General features: G+C 43.4%; 1 protein-coding gene across 1 annotated transcript; it reads right to left on the reverse strand.

Moving 5' to 3' along the window:
- Window positions 1-5063: 5063 nt before the first annotated feature.
- On the reverse strand, window positions 5064-17415 carry LOC139305273 (zinc finger protein 800-like). Its single transcript, XM_070929222.1, has 10 exons — window positions 17341-17415; window positions 14790-15135; window positions 11299-11394; window positions 10577-10720; window positions 8126-8306; window positions 7726-7915; window positions 7329-7491; window positions 6650-7014; window positions 5312-6457; window positions 5064-5165 (listed from the first exon to the last, which is right to left on the reverse strand). Exons 1-10 carry the CDS (start codon window positions 17398-17400, stop codon window positions 5064-5066), a joined length of 2793 nt encoding a protein of 930 aa, XP_070785323.1. The 5' UTR covers window positions 17401-17415.
- Between the last annotated feature and the right edge of the window lie 700 nt (window positions 17416-18115).

Here is an 18115-nt window from a genome sequence, read left to right on the forward strand (position 1 = left end):
GAGAGAGAGAGAGAGACACAGAGAGAGACACTGAGAGAGAGAGAGAGAGAGAGAGAGAGAGAGAGACACAGAGAGAGGGAGACACAGAGAGAGACACAGAGAGAGAGAGAGAGAGAGAGAGACACACAGAGAGAGAGAGAGAGAGAGAGAGAGAGAGACACACAGAGAGAGAGAGAGAGAGAGAGAGAGAGAGAGAGACAGAGAGAGAGACACAGAGAGAGAGAGACACACTGAGAGAGAGAGAGCGCGAGCGCACAGGAATTCATCATCCACGGAATCTGTCAGTCTGATCAATAATGTTGGTAAAACCTACCTGATTTCTATCCACGGTCCTCTCGGAGCTTTGCGCACTTTGCGCACAAAACCCGGAGTCCACTCGTGCAGCTCCACGGACGCGCGCGCACTCACACACACACACTCCTCTCCTCCGGTCGTCGGGTGCTGAGAGGGGACAGCGCGCGACTCCACTGCTGAATAAAGCACAGACCCCCCCCACCCCCCCCAATCTACATGAAACACATGTCTTCCAGGCATCGAGTCCGCTCAGCCCGCCCGCTCCAAATCATCATCTAATTGCGCCACAGTCGTCCAGCGGAGTCCACCCGTTCAATCAAGTTTATTACTAATCAATCGGATCGATGGTTTCCACAATAGAGGGCTTTGGTTATTTGAACACATTAATAAGTCATCAAAATATGCTCACACAGGCGTTGCGCCGCGATCTTAATTGCCTGAACTTCAATCCATTTTTATTGCGCCCATTGATCCCCCCCCCACCCTGTAAAACCATAGCGCCATGGCTCTTTGTGGTGAATGGAATTAAATAAATGAACCGCATCCCATCTGCTGTGTAATAACAATTTGATAAGCTTGTGTGGAGTGAGAAAACCAGGCAATCGAAACAGACCCGGGTGTTCTCTCGTGTGACAATGTGGAAGATGTGCGCAACACGTCCTATTTGTGGCTTCACCGCTGCGGCGAAAGGCGGAGGAGACGCGGTGCAATGGCGCCATCTCGTGGCGAAGATCGGGCGGTTGCAGGAGAAAAAAAAAAAAAGAGCAGGAGGGGGCTCTTCAAACTGTTGTCAGCTGAAAATGACTGGAACTGTCCTTTGTGGCCCTTCAGAGGATGTTTCACAGAGGTAACTCAGCGGCCAACTAAACACATTTACTCAAGTACTGTAGTACAGTTTTTAAGTATAATATTAGTAGGAATATGATGCGTTATTAAAGATTAAACACAATGAAGTGAATTAAAACTAGGCCCTTTAAAAAGCCAAAGCAGAAATAACCCTGATGGTATCATCATTCTCCAAGTCACAGAAAAGACTAAATCATTTAGCTGATACAAACGTGTGGTTTTCAGCTGTTTCTGAGTTCACAGTTTACTCACACGACCAAAAGACACCCTGCACGGATTCTTTTCACTACATGCACAGAGACACTGTCTCTTAATGACATCAGCAACATAAATCCTACGTCAAAAGGAATGACGTATTGCGGCACAGGAAATCATGTGGGAACTACAAATCTCAAAAAAATAAGTGAAAATGCAAATGTACAAAGAAGCAATTTTCTGAGAAGGCAAATGAAATCTCCTCTCTGCAAAAAGCAGTAAACAAACATGATTGATGGAAGTATGTGACTCACATCTGAGGACAAAAAAAAAAAAACGAAGCCACACAAAATTCCCCCTCTGAGGTTTGAAGCAGTACATGTTTATTTATTAAGTGGTTGGTTTTAACATTCTTGTCACATCTGAAAGGCTTCTCTAACTCTTCTCAGGTTATCTAGAAGGTGAGCTTAATAACATAGTACAACTGATGATGAAAGAAATGACAAGATTTAAAAAAAAAGAAGAAAAGTCTTAAGAGTCTCTTGAGGTTTGATTCCTGTTCTCTTCTCGACACATTTCAACAAAAACCTCCTTTAAAAAGGAACAAGACACAAAAAAAGACAACTAATCGTGTAGCAACGCAAACTTGCCTCAGTATTAAACAGTGACAGAGAGGTAACTAGGCCGACATGTTCGAAGCATATGGTCAACCAACACTTAAGTACAAGTCAATAACTATTGTGACTATTATAACTATTATTTATACCATCCGTGTGGGATGAATCCGTATATACATGTTTTCAAGATCTTGTCACGCAGTTTTCAGTTATAAAAATAAAGTTTGGTCATTCGTTTCTTTTCTTGTTTTTGTTCCATTTCATGGCTATCTGCTTTAAGACATGTCTACATTTGGTCTTCCTCAATCCTTTCCTCCCAACTCATGTGCCAGTGTTTCAAAGACTACCTCTGGGTGCTGTGGAACACATGCAGCCCCCTTTAAGTTTGAAAGCACATTTTGAATGGAACTGATGCAGCACACCAAAAAAATACATGGAGATCATCAAAAGGTAAGGTTAAAAAGAAAGCTTAATAAAGGTTATTCAATGAGCCCCTGCTTTGTTTGTTAATGGACCGAAAAGTTGATGTAAACTTTGAAGTTTGGAGAATTTAATTATTCAGCTGTTCGGGCGGGGCGTGTAGCGTTTTTTCTTTTTTTTCTTTCCATGTTTACAGGTCCCACATTTTGGCCCCTTTATAATCAAGATTAGCACCACAAACGGTAGATTCCCAAACAGCTGGTGTCAGTTCAAAGCTGTGACACCTGCTGCTCAGGCGCTACAGAGGAGACATGTCTGCTTTGCAATAAATCACAAGCACCCACGCTGCTGTGATGCTGCAGTCCGGGTTTAAGGACTGATTTCTGAAGTGGACTAGGGTCGGCGTTTAAGGACAAGCAAGATGACGGAGGCCAAAGTCTTCCAGTTAATGGATTCTATTATCTAAAGCAGTGTAACACCAAAGGCAACCAAAACTATGCATTCAAACACACATTAGTCCTTAACAATATGTGCAGCCGTCTTTCCTCCTCACTGTGAATTGGATCCAAGCACATTAACAGAAGTGATTTACCATATAATGTAATAATGGTGTTAATTTGATAGTCTGAATGTTTCGCCTGTGGTAGCACACCTTAGAGTTAGCAGTCAGCCTGAGCTGTTATATTAAAAAACTATCCATATTTGGAAGGAAATTGTGTTATATTATCATTGTATCACCTTGTACTGTTTCATAATTATGTCATTTGTGGGATTTCTGTTATTTTGTGAGTGAAGGTGTCACTTTGGGTTTGAGTCTGTGCAGAACATACCTCCCTCAGTTCACAGACTGATGTCATATTGCTTCACATAGCTGGATGGTTCTTTTATAACCAGGTTATTACTGGGACTAGTAAGTTAGCTAATATATTGAGGTACAACAGGGTACGGTCAAAGTAAAGGAAACACCCTTCGCAAGTGTTTTTCACAGGCATTCCAACAAAAAAAGAAAACACAACTGGACGCTGGAAGTTGATAGAAGAGTTTTTTTAAAAAGCACACACACAATTTTCAAGGAAAACCACAAAACATACTTTGGGGTTTCTCTTACTTTGACCGTACCCTGTAAATAATGAGCGTTTCATCCTCTAATACAAGACTCCAGCTGCTGTTGGTAAAAGCAAAGCAGATACAACAGGTCACTAAACCAGACTATGGACTGCTGGCATGTAGAAAATTACAACTGGAACTCTGATCTGTGATCTGTTTGCTTCTCAGTAGCAATATTTACATGAAACTCTAAAAGGTAGCAGCTCGCCTTCTGAAGACTTACAGAGGAAAAAGGGTGCAGCATCTCGCTGTTAGATAGCGGGACACTACTACGCTGCAGGGAAATGAAGGGGGAGGGAAAGGTAGGGGGTACAATGTATTTTCTGTTGATCTGTTGTAATGTTGAGCAAGTGGTCTCTATTATATCAAATTGTTAACACCCTCGACACATTATATAAAAGGTGTGAATATACAGAAAAGTTGAAGATCAACAGATTTAAAATCAGCCAATGACCCAAATGGGTTTTATGTATCTGTGTGGGACTGCAATCAAGTTTGTGTTTCCAGTCTATTTTCTGTGGAGACCACAATCCAGTTCTGATTCCCTCCTTCTTCTCTCTCTCTCTCTCACACACTCTCACACACACACACACACACACACACACACACACTACCACTTCTATAGTCTACCTCCCTCCTTTTGCTAAAGGCGGTTTACCGAGAGCAAAGCAGCACATATCAGTCATCTGCATCTGGATCTATATTTACACACCACTGTAGGTAAATACAGATATATACAGTAGTAGTGAAGCTTCTGGTCAAAATCCCCTCGTCGATAGCAGCGCCACCGTCCAGCAAGCTGTCTGGCTTCATAAAGAAACTATACAGAGAAATGTCAGATTCCAACAATATATTTGGTTCTAAAGCAAAAGGTGGAAACCTTTGTACTTCACGCCATCGTCCTTCATTGTTCCTTTTGTTTGTTTCCTTCATCTCGTTCCATTCGTCCATTAATTTTCCAATTGAATGTTTTGATCCGCTTCTTCGTTGTTAGTGGCTCGCTCGTCCGTTATCCACAGCGGACTGTGAGAAGAAGAAGATGAGGAGAGAGGAGAAGGGAATACAGAGGGTACGAGGAAGGATCAAGACAGAAACAGGAGGGAAGAAAGAGTTACTGAATAACAAATTGCAGGAAAAAAAGAGCAACAGATAGGAAGATTTCTAATGAGCAGAGTGATACAGAGACAAGCGAGAGGGACGAGGTAGGAAACAGCTGGTAAACGCGCTGAGCGGTCAATTAAAGCTTTGATTTTTGATTGTGGTTTCTCATCTTTGCCCTGGGGAATGGTCTTCTTCACAAACATAAAACACACGCCTCCCTTGTCACAAAGGAAACTCATATATCACAAGCAAACTCACACACACACACACACACACACACACACACAGACATTCACAAATTTGCACACTATACAACAGCGTCTCTTTGTGGTTTCTGAATACACCACTGCAGCAGAGGGAGGGGGGACACAAGACGGGAAGAAAAGGACAGCAAAATGAGAGGAGGACAAGGAGACAGCGGTGAAGCGGCAGAGTCCTTGTACAGCAGGTAAACCCTCTGTGTTCTTACAGTGTGTGTGTGTTTCACCAGACCAGGGACTTGGAGCGGGTGCTCACTCCTTTCCTCCTGCTGGCTGCGGCCGTCGCTGCATTGCGATGACTTCGCTTATGAGACTCCAGGTACAGCTGAAAAAAAAACAATTCAAGAAAAGATCATTTACTCTGATTCATTACAGATGCTAACTTTCTAGTTTAAACATCTTTAACATAACGGGCTCTGGGAACATTCTACAAAGTGTTTGTTTTAAAAAAAGTCATTTAAAATCCGATACCTTCTTTGCAAAGGCCCGTCCACACTGGTCGCAGGCGTGGAGGGAGAAGTTCTTGGTCACTCGGACCTCCGTGGAAGACGACCCTGTGCTGCTGCTCTCCGTCTGGGCGTCGTGCCGTCGGGTGTGTGGGGTTTGGTTGCTGGGCGAGGTGGCGGAGGAGGAGTTGCGTTGTGTGTGTTTCTCACTGCGGCGGGTCAGTGGGGGGCTGACGGGGCGATGCTGGTGGGTCTGCTGTCTCTCCTGCTTGCGGGTGACAGGAGGGGACGGGGTGCACGCTGGCGACGAGAGGTCCTGCTGTTTGCGGGTGACGGGGGCAGGAGGCGGGGCGGCGGAGGAAGAGGAGGCTGATGTGGTGGTTGGGGCAGCTGTGGAGCACTCTTGCTTGCGAGTGACGGGAGGTGAAGGAGAGGAGGAGGAGGAGGACACGTGACGTCCGTTCACTTCCTCTTTGACGTTGCCGCTCGTCCTCTTGTTGGGGGTCGTGCTGTTGAGGACGGCCTCAGCTAGCCTCTTCACCGCCCTGCTCTCCAGTTTGGGCATGATCTTGGCTAGATATGCAGAGGACTTCTTGTGGACCACAGTCACGTGGCGCAGGACGTCACGCTTGCGTCGCGACTCGTAGCGACAGAGGGGGCAGCGGTAGAACTTTATGAAGATGTCGTTCCCGTCCGTGTGCAGCTCAATGTGCTTTGTCAAGTTTTGACGGGAGCTGAACTGTCGCTTGCACAGTTTGCAGAAGAGCTGCTTGAAGTCAAAACCCACCGACAGTTTGGTAATTTTGGCGGGCACGCCCCCGCTGCACATGTTGCCCCCACGCGAGGATGATGAAGGTAAGGATGGCGTCACCTTTGGGCTCGACGGGGCCTCCTCCTCCTTCACCTTCATGGCGGTTTGTGCCACAGAGACACCTTTAGCCGCCCCAGTGCTGTCACTAGGAGACGGGGCCGGACTGCTGTCAATGTCCTCCTCGTCTCCATCTGAAGGTTCTACTGCTTCCTCTTTCACGCGGATGTTGTTGCTCGGGCCTAAGTTAGCGCTGCTACTTGGAGTGGCTGCTGTAGTGGAGGATGCTGACGTGGCAGCAGGCCTGTTACTTTTGATGCTGTATATTTTATGGACAATGCGCATGTGTCTCTTCAACATGAGCTGAAATACACAGAAAAAAAATCAAAGATCGGTCGATACATTTTCCTCAATTACAAAAAAACATGATTAGGACAACCCATTTAAGATAATAAAACACCACTCACAAGAAGAATTTGAGAGTACCTCTTGATGCCAGCACCTGAGATTATTAAAACACCAAACGCTAGAAAAGCTTGAAGCAAACAAACAAACCTGAGAGCTGTAGTTCCTCTTGCAGAGCGTGCAGCGACATGAGGCCGGGGTCGCCTGTGGAGAGGCTGGGAGCGGACTCTGAGGTTTGGACTGGTTTTGGTTCGAAGGCGTTGTTTTAGAGTTCATGGGGGTGGACTTGGAGCTGCTGCCACGTGTTGGAGAGGCGTTGTTGCTCTTCCTGGGGGGTGTGACTTCCATAGAGAAGGGCAGGCCGGGCCGCGAGGCGATGTTGGGCGTGATGGTGTCCCTCCGTAGACCGCGGTGCACCTCGTCAAAATGACGGCGTACGTTGGCTTTAGTAGCAAAGGTTTTGAGGCACACTGGGCAGGATTTTCCAGTAGGCGAGCTGAGAGTCCTTGGTCGACCTCCAGCAACAACAACAATAATTATTATTTCATGTTTCCTTTAACTTCTGTAACAAACTAAGCTGAAATTCAACGCATTACATATTTTTATTGGCAATGCCTCCACATCTAACGTGCATGCATAGAACTGAGAACTGACATTTTTGTCTTTTGTTTTAGATTATTTTCAGGAGGTTTGTTTGGTTCTACACTGTAACTGTTCACCTAAACCAAGAAAAATGTTCCGCATGACCATTATGCTTTGAGATGCCGGAATAAGTTTAAGAAGGGAACCTTTTTGTTATGTTTTCATTGTAATTTGTATCAGCTCTTACCTTTCACCATAGAGAGCAGGCTTGTGGGAACTGTGCGTGTCTCTGTGAACTTTCGGAGCTCTTCCAGTTTGGTCTGGTGCATTTTGCGGCAGTGACGCCTGATGCTGCGGCGCGAGTTAAAGTCCTGACCGCACAGACAACAGGAGATTGTCACATCCTCAACCTGGATTAGAGGGAGAGAACAAAGAAGAGGGAGAGAGGTTGACTGATGATGATAAACAATGTGGAAAATTAGATCATTTATCATTTAGCAAATGAAAATGCAACACGTCTCAGGAATGACAGGCCTTTCTAACACCAGCTTAAAGATGTGCATGCACTGACTTTCTTTGGATACTCACTCTGAGCACCCCCACTTTACAGTCACTTGTGCTTCCTGACGTGTCCAGTCACCTACCCCACTAGTGGACCCCTCGTCTTCATGCTGTGGCTGCTCCTCTTTAGCCTCCTCCTCAGCCTCCCATCTCTTCTGTCCCTGATTGTGTCCCAGGCTGCTGTGGCTCTCTGGCCCTCCTGGCTGACTGGCCTGGGTGTTGTCCACACCCTCCACTGATTCTCCTTCCCATGCTACCGGACTCTCTCTGGCACTGTGAAGGACGTTGAGACAAACCGTCAGAGACAAGGGAAGCCTGGGAGTAGCCTAAGGTCCCATTCACATGATAAGGGTCTTAGATGACAGGAGTCTATAAAAACCACATTGTACAAACTGGATTTGTGTTGATGAAGCGTGTAGTGTCCCCAAATGAGTTACATTTGAAAAGTTACAGTACACTTTAATCCATCAGCATACTGCCTACCTGGGTGTATGCGATGGATATCTAGCCAGCTCCTCCTCTGTGGTGAGGTACTGGAACACAGCCTTGGTGGTGGTCTGAATGGGCTCCAGACGGACAACGTAGTCCGGCCGGTCGACTCTGGGATATATAGCGTCCAATAAATCCTTCATGGCTACACTCTGTCTGTCGTCACCCGATGGACCTAGAGAAGAGCATGCGTGAAAATAAATGACACAATTTACAATAAACATGATAGTAAATAACATTGTAGTTGTAGTATCGAGCCAACACATGATGGTAGGCAACACATGATGTAGCTAATGTTTTTTTGGTGACAGGTATGAGCTTGCCATAGCATTGTAGTTAGTTGTTATTTTACAAACATCCAGGAAATTGTGCCTCGTCTTACTAGCTGTTTGACATTTTATACGGGAATGAAGAACATAGGTTTGAATGCCAATAATGCTAACTAGCAGGATGTCACCACCTCACCTGAGTCAGTTTGCTGGAGGTCCCAGTGTAACATTTAGTTCTGGAAGAGGTTGTTTTAGTTTCCCTCTACTTCACGTTACTATAGAGCCATGTTTTACTGATAGCACCTTTAAAAAATACAATACATTTAGTTCTGATATTGGATAGTGGGTGTAACAACCATGGAAAGATCTGAATTGGTGGAAAGTTACTCTGATTTTACACTGTATGAACATTTAGCCGTGAAGTCATCGTCTGACACAGGCTGTTTGGCAAAACATCCAATTAACTTAATGACTGAACCCTTAATAGCCAAAGCATGTGCATCAGCAAACCCGTAAACAAAGACAACAAAGAGATGCGCTAAGAATGTCTTTGAGGAAGACACTGAACCCAAGCCCATCTATTTCTTGTTCAAATTGTGCATGGGCGTCAGATAAAAGCCCAAAAATCTAACATCATCTCAGAGAGGCCGGTCACCCCTTCGCTTCAATTTTCTTTTGTGTTGTGAACAAATTTAAAAACGGCAAAGTGGAAAAACGCTTAATGCAATTAGAACGTGGACGGGTTTGTGTAACTCCATTCATGCACTGAAAAGATGGGGGTCCAGGGCTACAAATCATTTTCTGTTTGTGCACTTTTGGTTTGGCACATATATTATTTTTATCCACACAGAGCTTTCTTTTATAGTGAATACAATTATTTCACCTCTCTATATGGATATTCATCTTTTGGTTTATGAGCAAGTTTCTTTCATAAAATTCTTTACAACTGGAGATAAAGAGAAGATGGAGAGAGAGAGGAATTGAATTTTAGGCACTTTCAAAATGGACCACAAATCACTGGAGACGGTATAGGTCGGCTGTCAGGGCTGGATGGTGAAAAATTAGATGTTTCAAAGAAAACCATTTTGTTTACCCAGCAATCATACAATTAATGTCCAGCTTCTCAATGGTGAAAAACAGACACCAATTAATCAAAATAACAATACGATGCACTTTCAGACACTGGTAATGGACTCTTGATTGAGAAAAATTAAGTCACTGGTGCAAAGAACAACTTCATTAAGACAACAAGCAGATGAAAAGAAGATACTAATGAAAGTTATTTTTAACAACAGCGATTATTACAGTGGATAAAACTGAGAACAATATAATTGACTGTTTGTGTTGAGATTGATTTCTCTTTTAGGAGGAGATAAGGAGAGCTGGGTAACAGAAAAATTAATTGAAGAGTCTCCTAGGCTTCATCCTTTCCCTGAGTCTCCTACCACTTCTAAGCAGCAAACAGGAGAGACATGGACACATACTGTGGCTAATGAGAAGTAGATAAAACACAAAATGCTGCACGATCAAAGTCAGTTTCCTTAGTGATACGACAGGGGAAACTGCCCTTTGAGCAAGAGAAATGATTGATGGGTTGAACATGTTACAATGTGCATGTGAGTTTGTGCGAGCGAGTGTGTGTGTGTGTGTGTGTGTGTGTGTGTGTGTGTGTGTGTGTGTGTGTGTGTAAAGGAATGAAAGAGCAGTGTGTACAGACAGAGGAGATAAGAGGAGAATAATGAGGAGGAGACAGATGGTGAAACCTTGGAATGACAGAATGTGAAAGTAAAATGAGAAGAAACCATATGAGACGTTGAAGTAATCAATGATTCTGTGCACAGGTTTGTGTGTGTGTGTGTGTGTGTCTGTTAACTAAACTAGGTGTGTATGGGTGCCTAGCTCAAGTCAGTTTGATCCCTGCCTTGTTCGGGGAGTCTCTGTTTGTTTGTCTGATCTGTACAAGTTTGCATTTGCAAGTCCTCAGCGTGCACAAAGGCTCTGCTCCGGGGTCTTAGAGTTTGTGTTTTACCTGTTCTGCCTATTGATTTTATTATTGAGTTTATGGGCACATCTTTTATGTTTTTTGGTGCTTTGATTTTAGGACTTTGAGAGTTTTATAAATGTGTAAGTATTCTACGTGTGCGTGTCTGCATGCTGATGTTTATGTGTCACTAACCGTCGGGTTCAGGCAGCCGTGTCAGGCAGTAATATTCTTTATGTGTGATGAGGTTGGGCAGACCTCTGAACAAACTGCGACACAGTTTGCATTCAAAGATTGTGTCCACCTCCCTCAGCAGCATGTGTTTCAACTGGCTGGTGCCTGCAAGCCAAAGAACAACAGCAACGGTTACTTCCAGTGATTTCAGGGAGAATTATATATGTACATATGTCAGGTACATACAGAATATTGTAAAATGTCATCAAACATCTAATCATGGTAGTACAAGATTTGTTATCAATACACAGAAACGTTAAATATAGTATTAAGCCCAGAGATTTTGAGCATTAAACACTTCTTTTCCTGCTTTATGGCGAAATTTTAAGCACCAATTCATGGCAGAAATGTCTTTATTTATGTGAAGGAAAACACAAAATGAACCTCCTAAGACCTGGCATCTACATGCGTGGACATCACATTTTGGGTTATACCATAATACTTAATTCTGCTTATATGGAAATTCAAAATTGTCCCCGTATACGGAACCACATCATGTCAACAGATGATGCTTAGTTTTTATACTTATCAGGTCCCAATAAGCCCAAATGGCAAAGAGAAATTAAGATAGAGCTTGGGTCTTAGGAGGTTAAGGCGCCTATGAATCTAAGGAACAACCAAGCAACTGTGTAATTTCTGTCTGCATCATAAATATTAATAAATAAATAAAATGACACACAAACCTGAACGGAAGCATTCAATTATCTGCTGAATCCCAGACTTGGAGGTCTGCAGAGGCTGCTGGAGCAGAGGGGGATCTCCAGGCTCCACACAGAGACCTGGAGAGAGAGAGAGAGAGAGAGAGAGAGAGAGAGATTGCATTTTATCACAGCTAGCATATAATCACATCTGAGTATGACGGTCTTTGAGAAATACACCGTCACCTGGGAATTCTGGGAACCTGGTAAGAAACAAAATATATTGCAGTGTGCTTGATGGGTACACACAATCACAGTCAGACAATGAGGTCTGTATGGGACAGTGATTCACTCTGACCTCATTACCTCCTTGCACACACACACACACACACACACACACACACACACCAGGATGACTATGAGAAAGCAGGTCATCTATCTTTTCCTTCCAATTTCAGTGTATCACTTAGTTTTAAAGATGTGATCAGAAAGGACATACAGGGTGCAGATGTTGAAAGATGAATGAAAAACATTTCTTACAAATTCAATCTCTCTGTGATGCTTGTTCAGAGGACTACAGCTCCAGTGGGACTGTTGGTAAACATGGAGTGGGGGGGCAGAGGCATGCTGATGACTGATTTTTGTGCTTGGTCCAACAGTGTTGGGAGCCAGCACAGCATCCGATACTTTCAGCTGGGGTGTCACACAGTGCCACTTTATCAGCTACAACAGGAACAGGAAGTGTATTGATGTGGATTGGAAAATGTTTTGCTTTTGCCGGACCTCAATCACCAGGGAGTGCAGGGGCAGCTGGAGAACAGCAATCCTGACGCTGGTAGGGATTTAATGTAGTGTTTGATTTACTGACCTGCTTTTATACAACCGTCACTTTATTACTTTTAATCATTAGATTGCCACAATAATACTGTATGGGTACAAAGGACATCACCTTTTACCCTTTACATTACTCTGGTTGCTTGCAAGCTTTGTTTATCTAGGAATTTAAACACATCCCACTATTGCACTCACAGTAATTCATGCTCAAGCATCCAGTAAATGTCTAAAATAAAAATTGTACAATTTAGCACAACATACTGTGTGCGCAACATATGCAGTTTAGATTAAAGATTTCTTTCAATTGAAAACAATTGTGTGGAGTCTATTTTCTAAACAAAACGGGTTGGTTTGTTTTCTGCCAAATCTTTAACAATCTAAAGCGCTGCAGAGAACAGACACCACAAAAGATGCTTAAAAGATATCGCACATCAAAAAAGAGCAAAACAAATATTTCTGCTTGCAACAGAGAAACACAGCAGGAAAAAAACTGCACAAATACGCCTTTAGGGTGTTATTTTTACTTATTGATCTCAGTGCCAGACAACTTTATTTTTCCTTTGTATAAACCATTAAATATAAAATAGCAGCAGTGGGGCTTTTGGTTCCTGCATTATTGATGCAAGCTGACTGTGGCTCCATGACCCACAATGGGCTACTGAGATGGACTGCGGGGAGGTAAAGTGCTCTCATTCTACCTGTTTTCCTGCATTCTTTAATTTCCGCAACTTCATTTCTGCGTCAACACTATGTTAACTTTTCATGGAGATGGCCGTACAAACAGAGAGGGGTAAACAGCCACGAGAGCAGACCAATTACACTCACAAACACCAACACAGTCCCTGCAATCACCTCAAATGCTTAAGTCTCATTTCTCCCATTACATTGATGTGAAAGAACGTCGCAGGGAGAGCATCAATTCTGCTGCAACAAAATGATCATTTTGTAACAGCAATGAGTGGGACAAAGCTGCAAATAAAACACTGTCAATGTGTCCAATTGTGACAAATGTCCGCTGTTTGTTTGGTATTGAAGAACGCACTTCAATTACAGCCTGCAAACTACAATTTATGTTTAACCAAAATGCACTTTTGTCAATCAGAGGACTAAACTGTGGGACCATATATATTGAATCATTTTTGTCTGTTTTGTTTATTAACCAGACAGAATTTTCTCTTTTTTGCGGTTTCGTTACTTCTGGTCAGATAACGAGACTCGAAGCAGAGACCTTGCATGTTCAAAGCCTTGTTGGCCCCATATATGCTTCAATGCACACGCACAAGCACACAAACCCATACGACAGGGTAAGTAGTGTGTGTGTGGTGAGTGGGAAACAGACAGAAGGAAAGACAGAGGGCAAAAAGAACAGCAGACAGACTGACACACCCAGAAAGACGCAGTCAGTAATAGAGCTAGAAATGTGACTGACAACTGTGTGAGCGGCTTGGACAGAGAGAGATGGAGATTATAGTAATGTGTGACAGAATGTGTTTTCCTCATCCCCATCCCCCCACACCTCTCCCAGGCAAGCTGCTATAATCCCAGTGGGGCGGGTCAGTGACCCGCCGACCTCCACACCCCCCTCTGCAAGAGGGTCAAAGATCAACCAATCAGAAACGTCAGCTGAAGTACAGCTTCCTTTTACTATGACTAGTGAAACCCTTTACCCTTTAAACCCTCCACATTTCTGACTGTGCTGCAGTTAGAAATCAATGAGAGAGATTTACATCTGAATCAAGACATCTACATCCGTTTTTGAAGGAAAGCATTGAAGCAAGGAGGAAAGCTAAGGTGAAAGAAAAGCAGAGAGGATCGTGGGCGGCCAAGCCGAAAAAGGCAGGAAGGAAGGAAATAAACACGTCAGCATTCAGCAGAAAACATTGCATCATCAAAATGACAGCTTTAATAGCCATGTAGTACGTTTTATAATCCAATATCAGTGGGTTAGCTTGGCTTTAGGGTCATGAAACACGCTAGCTGTCAACTGAAGGAATAATTGGCAGTTAATGGTGCCTGTGGTTTCAAGATCAACCTGAGAGAGACAGATAAGTGTGACCTAATTTCCAGCCAGAAAATGGATGAAGTGGTTACACCTCAGACAGCAATATATTCATTCATTCAACCTACATCTTTTAAGAATCTTTTTACATTAAAATATATACGTTCCATATTTTTCATGCATCCCAGGATGTACTTTTATGGTTTCATTTGCCACAAACCAAAAACTCCTAAGAGGTAAGCTTTCCCAAATCCTGACACAGATAAGGTTACTTTTGCAGGTTTGAACAGCTGAGTTTTACTCTTCATCTAAAAGGTAGGTCGTAGGTAGGTAGGTGCAAGTTTCCTACTCAGTGGCCACAGCTTACATGGGAGTAAACAAGTTCCTCAAAACAGTACAATAGTTATACTAAAGCTGGTTTAATAATAATAAGTTCCAAATAGTCAAGCCACAAATTTGCTTCAGGGGGCGTCACAATCTGTACAGCATACGAATAAAGCTAAATAAATGTTTGACACTAAATGTAGCGCCTGTCTTGGTTTCCATTTCCTCTGTGAGGACACACCATTTATTTTTATTTGAGTACACAGCCAGCCATGCTCCGATGCTCTAGCAGTGAAGCTACACAGCAGGCTGACAGACAGTTTTAGCCTGTGGGTGGATGAATCAAAGCAGCAGGAAGTGCAAAGGGAAGAAAACCCACCTGTGTTATGACCATGGCTGCCGGCACTGGTCTGCTGAAGCCGCTCCTCAGTCTGGCAGCTCTGGTCCCTGACCTCAGGGGTACTGCTCCTGTCGCCAGGCTCAGGCAGCAGAGGGGGAATGGGCTTCCACAGAGGCTTGGCCTGGAGCTGAGCAGAGTCGCCCTTTTCCTGCCCGTCCACTGGAGGTTCCTCCTGGTCCAAGTTCTCCGACAGCGCCTCAACTGAAGCAGAGGTCTGGAGTTGGGCCTGATCAGAGGACTGGTCTCCTTCCCGGGGCTGTTCCTGTGGAGGATGCTGGGTGTCTGACTGGAGATGGCCTTCCTCCATCTCTGCCTGACCACCACTCTGTGGGACCACAACCAGACATGAAAACATGAGCTACAGAAAAAGGACACAAATCAACAAATGAAAGAGTAAAAAGGACTGAAGTTATTTGTAAAGCCACTAGGTGTATGATTGTTATGTCATTATAGCATCTTTGTTTGTAGAATAATGAGACGAAAATGTGAAAAAAAAGTTGCAGTCTATGAGTTGCTTTATGTTCAATAATCTCAGTGTCCCTGGGTTGAATCTGTGGGTGGTGGGAGAAGGAGCAGGCGCTGCTAAATGCCACAGTGAATAGTTTCTTTATATTACCACTGGGTGGCGCCAAATCAGAAATGTTAAAATACATATGGGCCTTAAGGAAGAAAAACAAACTATCTAGTTCAAATGACTTCAACCCTATATTGATTTTAGATTTTGCCAACATCAACTTTGAAGCATTGTGAAGTTTAAAGCTCCAGATCTTAACCATGTTCATTTGTCAGACACGGACAGTGTTACCTACCCACTACTAGAAACACTGGAGACTAATACATGAAACAAATAAAATTAGTAGTGGCCCCTTGCTGACAGATATGCATATTGTTGGGCAGAATGAGGGGTCACAGCAGGTGAGGGAAAGTGTGTGTGTGTGTGTGTGTGTGTGTGTGTGTGTGTGTGTGTGTGTGTGTGTGCGGCTGTCATGTCTCCTGAGCGTCCAGAGATTTTGCAGGGGGGACATTAACCTTGTCGCACACAGACACCCTTCAGCAGATAAGTGACTCCAGACCAACCCTTCACATACATTTATGTGTGTGTGTGTGTGTGTGTGTGTGTGTGTGTGTGTAGCTATGTCTGTTGATCAGACCTCCTTTCTCTCTGAGTCCCCAATCTCTTCTCCTTGCCCACCCACCAATTTATCCTCATTTTCTCTCTCTGTCTGTGTCTGTCTCTCTCATTCCTCGTGTCCCCGCTGCCCTTGAAGAGGGATAAATGACTCCACCGTTCAGACACATTACAGCACGTCACCACAGGACAAGTGGGCCACTTGGACACTGTGTCACCCTTATACACACACACAACACACACACACACACACACACACACACACACACACACACACACACACACACACACACACACACACACACACACACACACTGTGCATACCACGGCATAATCAAACGAGCACAAAATAGCTTCACAGTATGTTACACATGCTCAGTGAAGCCATCTACAACACACATAAAGTGAAACCCTTTTCTTGAAAATCTAAAACTTCTGTATTTCTATGGCAAGAAAAGAAAACTTCAACATCTTGACAGCCCAGTGCACAAGTAGAAAGAAACCTCAGTGAGCGCCACCATTCAGTTAGCATATGAATTTATCAGTCAGTCAATTATCAGCACGAAGCATGAGAGGGGGTACTGATTAGAGTAGGTGGACTAGCCGTGAATTTCCATTTACTGCTCAATAAAACTACCAGGTGGAATGAAGAATAAAACAGGTGAAACCTGGATTATAATTATTGTGATCGATTATTTCACATGATTTCATTACGATCCTTAGATGAAAACAAATAACACGACAGACTGTGATGACGATCATTTCTACAAAATACTTGCATTAAATGAGTAATGAACTGTAACTGTGGTGCATCATAGAATATGAGTATGTGAGTTTATCACAATGCAATGACTTTCATTGTATTGCCTGGTGTTTGTCCCTCGTGCAGATCTTTACCTGCACGAGGGGCTCTTTAGGCTGTGGAATAAAGAGTGCATAAACAGTGCATAATATAATTTCCCTAAGCACAACAAAAAGTGTTCGACATGAGTCTAGCTCTGGACTAAAACAAAGCTCAGCTGAAATATCCAGTGGGAAATTTCATTAGGCCAGGACTAAGTTTAACCCTTATGTTCTTCTCAACACCTATTGTTTCTAAAGTGTACAGTTGGGTGGTTATAAATTGGCGGTTCCATATGCTAATAGAGATCACCGTGTCTGGTAAACTAGGATAAACACGTTCAGATGGTGCCTTTTTATTCATTTGAAATGTGCACAGTAAAGTGGGATAAACTGTATACAATTTGACCATAATATGATGATAGTTGATCAAATGACGGGTTGCACAAGTGAGGATCGAGTTGGGTCTTAACATAAAGGAAGTGTGTTTTCCCACAATCAGACAGTGAAGGGAGACTGGACAATAACATCCGGACATTGTTTTCTTTTTTTTCCCAGTACCTGTCTGCGATGACAGTGAGAGGAGCTCTTCCTCCCAGATGACTTCTGGGCCTTCACCATGCTGCCAAGACTGGCCTGCGGCACCACGCGTTCACTACCAGCACACACCTGTAACCTGCAACAACACTCCACATGAGCCAAGGACAGGCTGAGGATAAGAAAACAGAGAGGCTTCTCATGTCTCATCCTTGCGCTGTTTTCATGCATGCGTATGTATGTATTAACACCTAATGGCAACAACAAAACTTTTGTAAAGAACTGTCTGTGTGTACGTTACATGTACACTACAACTGCACACAGCCTACCCGCTGCATCATTGACATTTAAGGAATAAGGATAATGCAATGGTTAAATATGGCATCAATGGAGCCCCACATAGACCCTTTTAAGATTTAAAAGCAATGGATATGCTACCAGACTTGTATTAATTCTCATTACAATCATGGTAGAATCGTGTCTGTGCAGCTAAACACAGAACCTGAACTTTACAGATGTGTTTTAGTTTGCTGTTTTTAGACTGTTGTATTCTGACATCCACAAATGCACCAACCAGATATTCTTTATTCAAAAAGATCAAATTAATTAAAGTTAGAAGAACTAGCAACTAGGTTCATTATTAGAATCAACAACACAATTTTACATCTGTTGCCAAACTGTACACCCGCAACACATTTCTGTGCAGACATTTCTTGTGAAAGCATGTATAATGCATTAGAAAACACACAGTAAGCATAACGGCTTTGTGTGGTTACTGGCTGTAGAGTGCTGAGAAACC

Source organism: Enoplosus armatus, chromosome 22 (genome assembly GCF_043641665.1).
Source record: "Enoplosus armatus isolate fEnoArm2 chromosome 22, fEnoArm2.hap1, whole genome shotgun sequence".
Lineage (NCBI taxonomy): Eukaryota > Metazoa > Chordata > Actinopteri > Centrarchiformes > Enoplosidae > Enoplosus > Enoplosus armatus.

What these genes read in the sequence shown, in the direction of transcription:
- LOC139305273 (XM_070929222.1), bottom strand. Translation starts at nt 17,400, where the DNA reads ATGGTGAAGGCCCAGAAGTCATCTGGGAGGAAGAGCTCCTCTCACTGT. An exon ending in AATTGAATGCTTCCGTTCAG is followed by an intron (nt 10,721 to 11,298) that starts GTTTGTGTGTCA and finishes TTTGGCTTGCAG; the next exon opens with GCACCAGCCAGTTGAAACAC. An exon ending in GACGGGCCTTTGCAAAGAAG is followed by an intron (nt 5,166 to 5,311) that starts GTATCGGATTTT and finishes TTTTTTTTTCAG; the next exon opens with CTGTACCTGGAGTCTCATAA.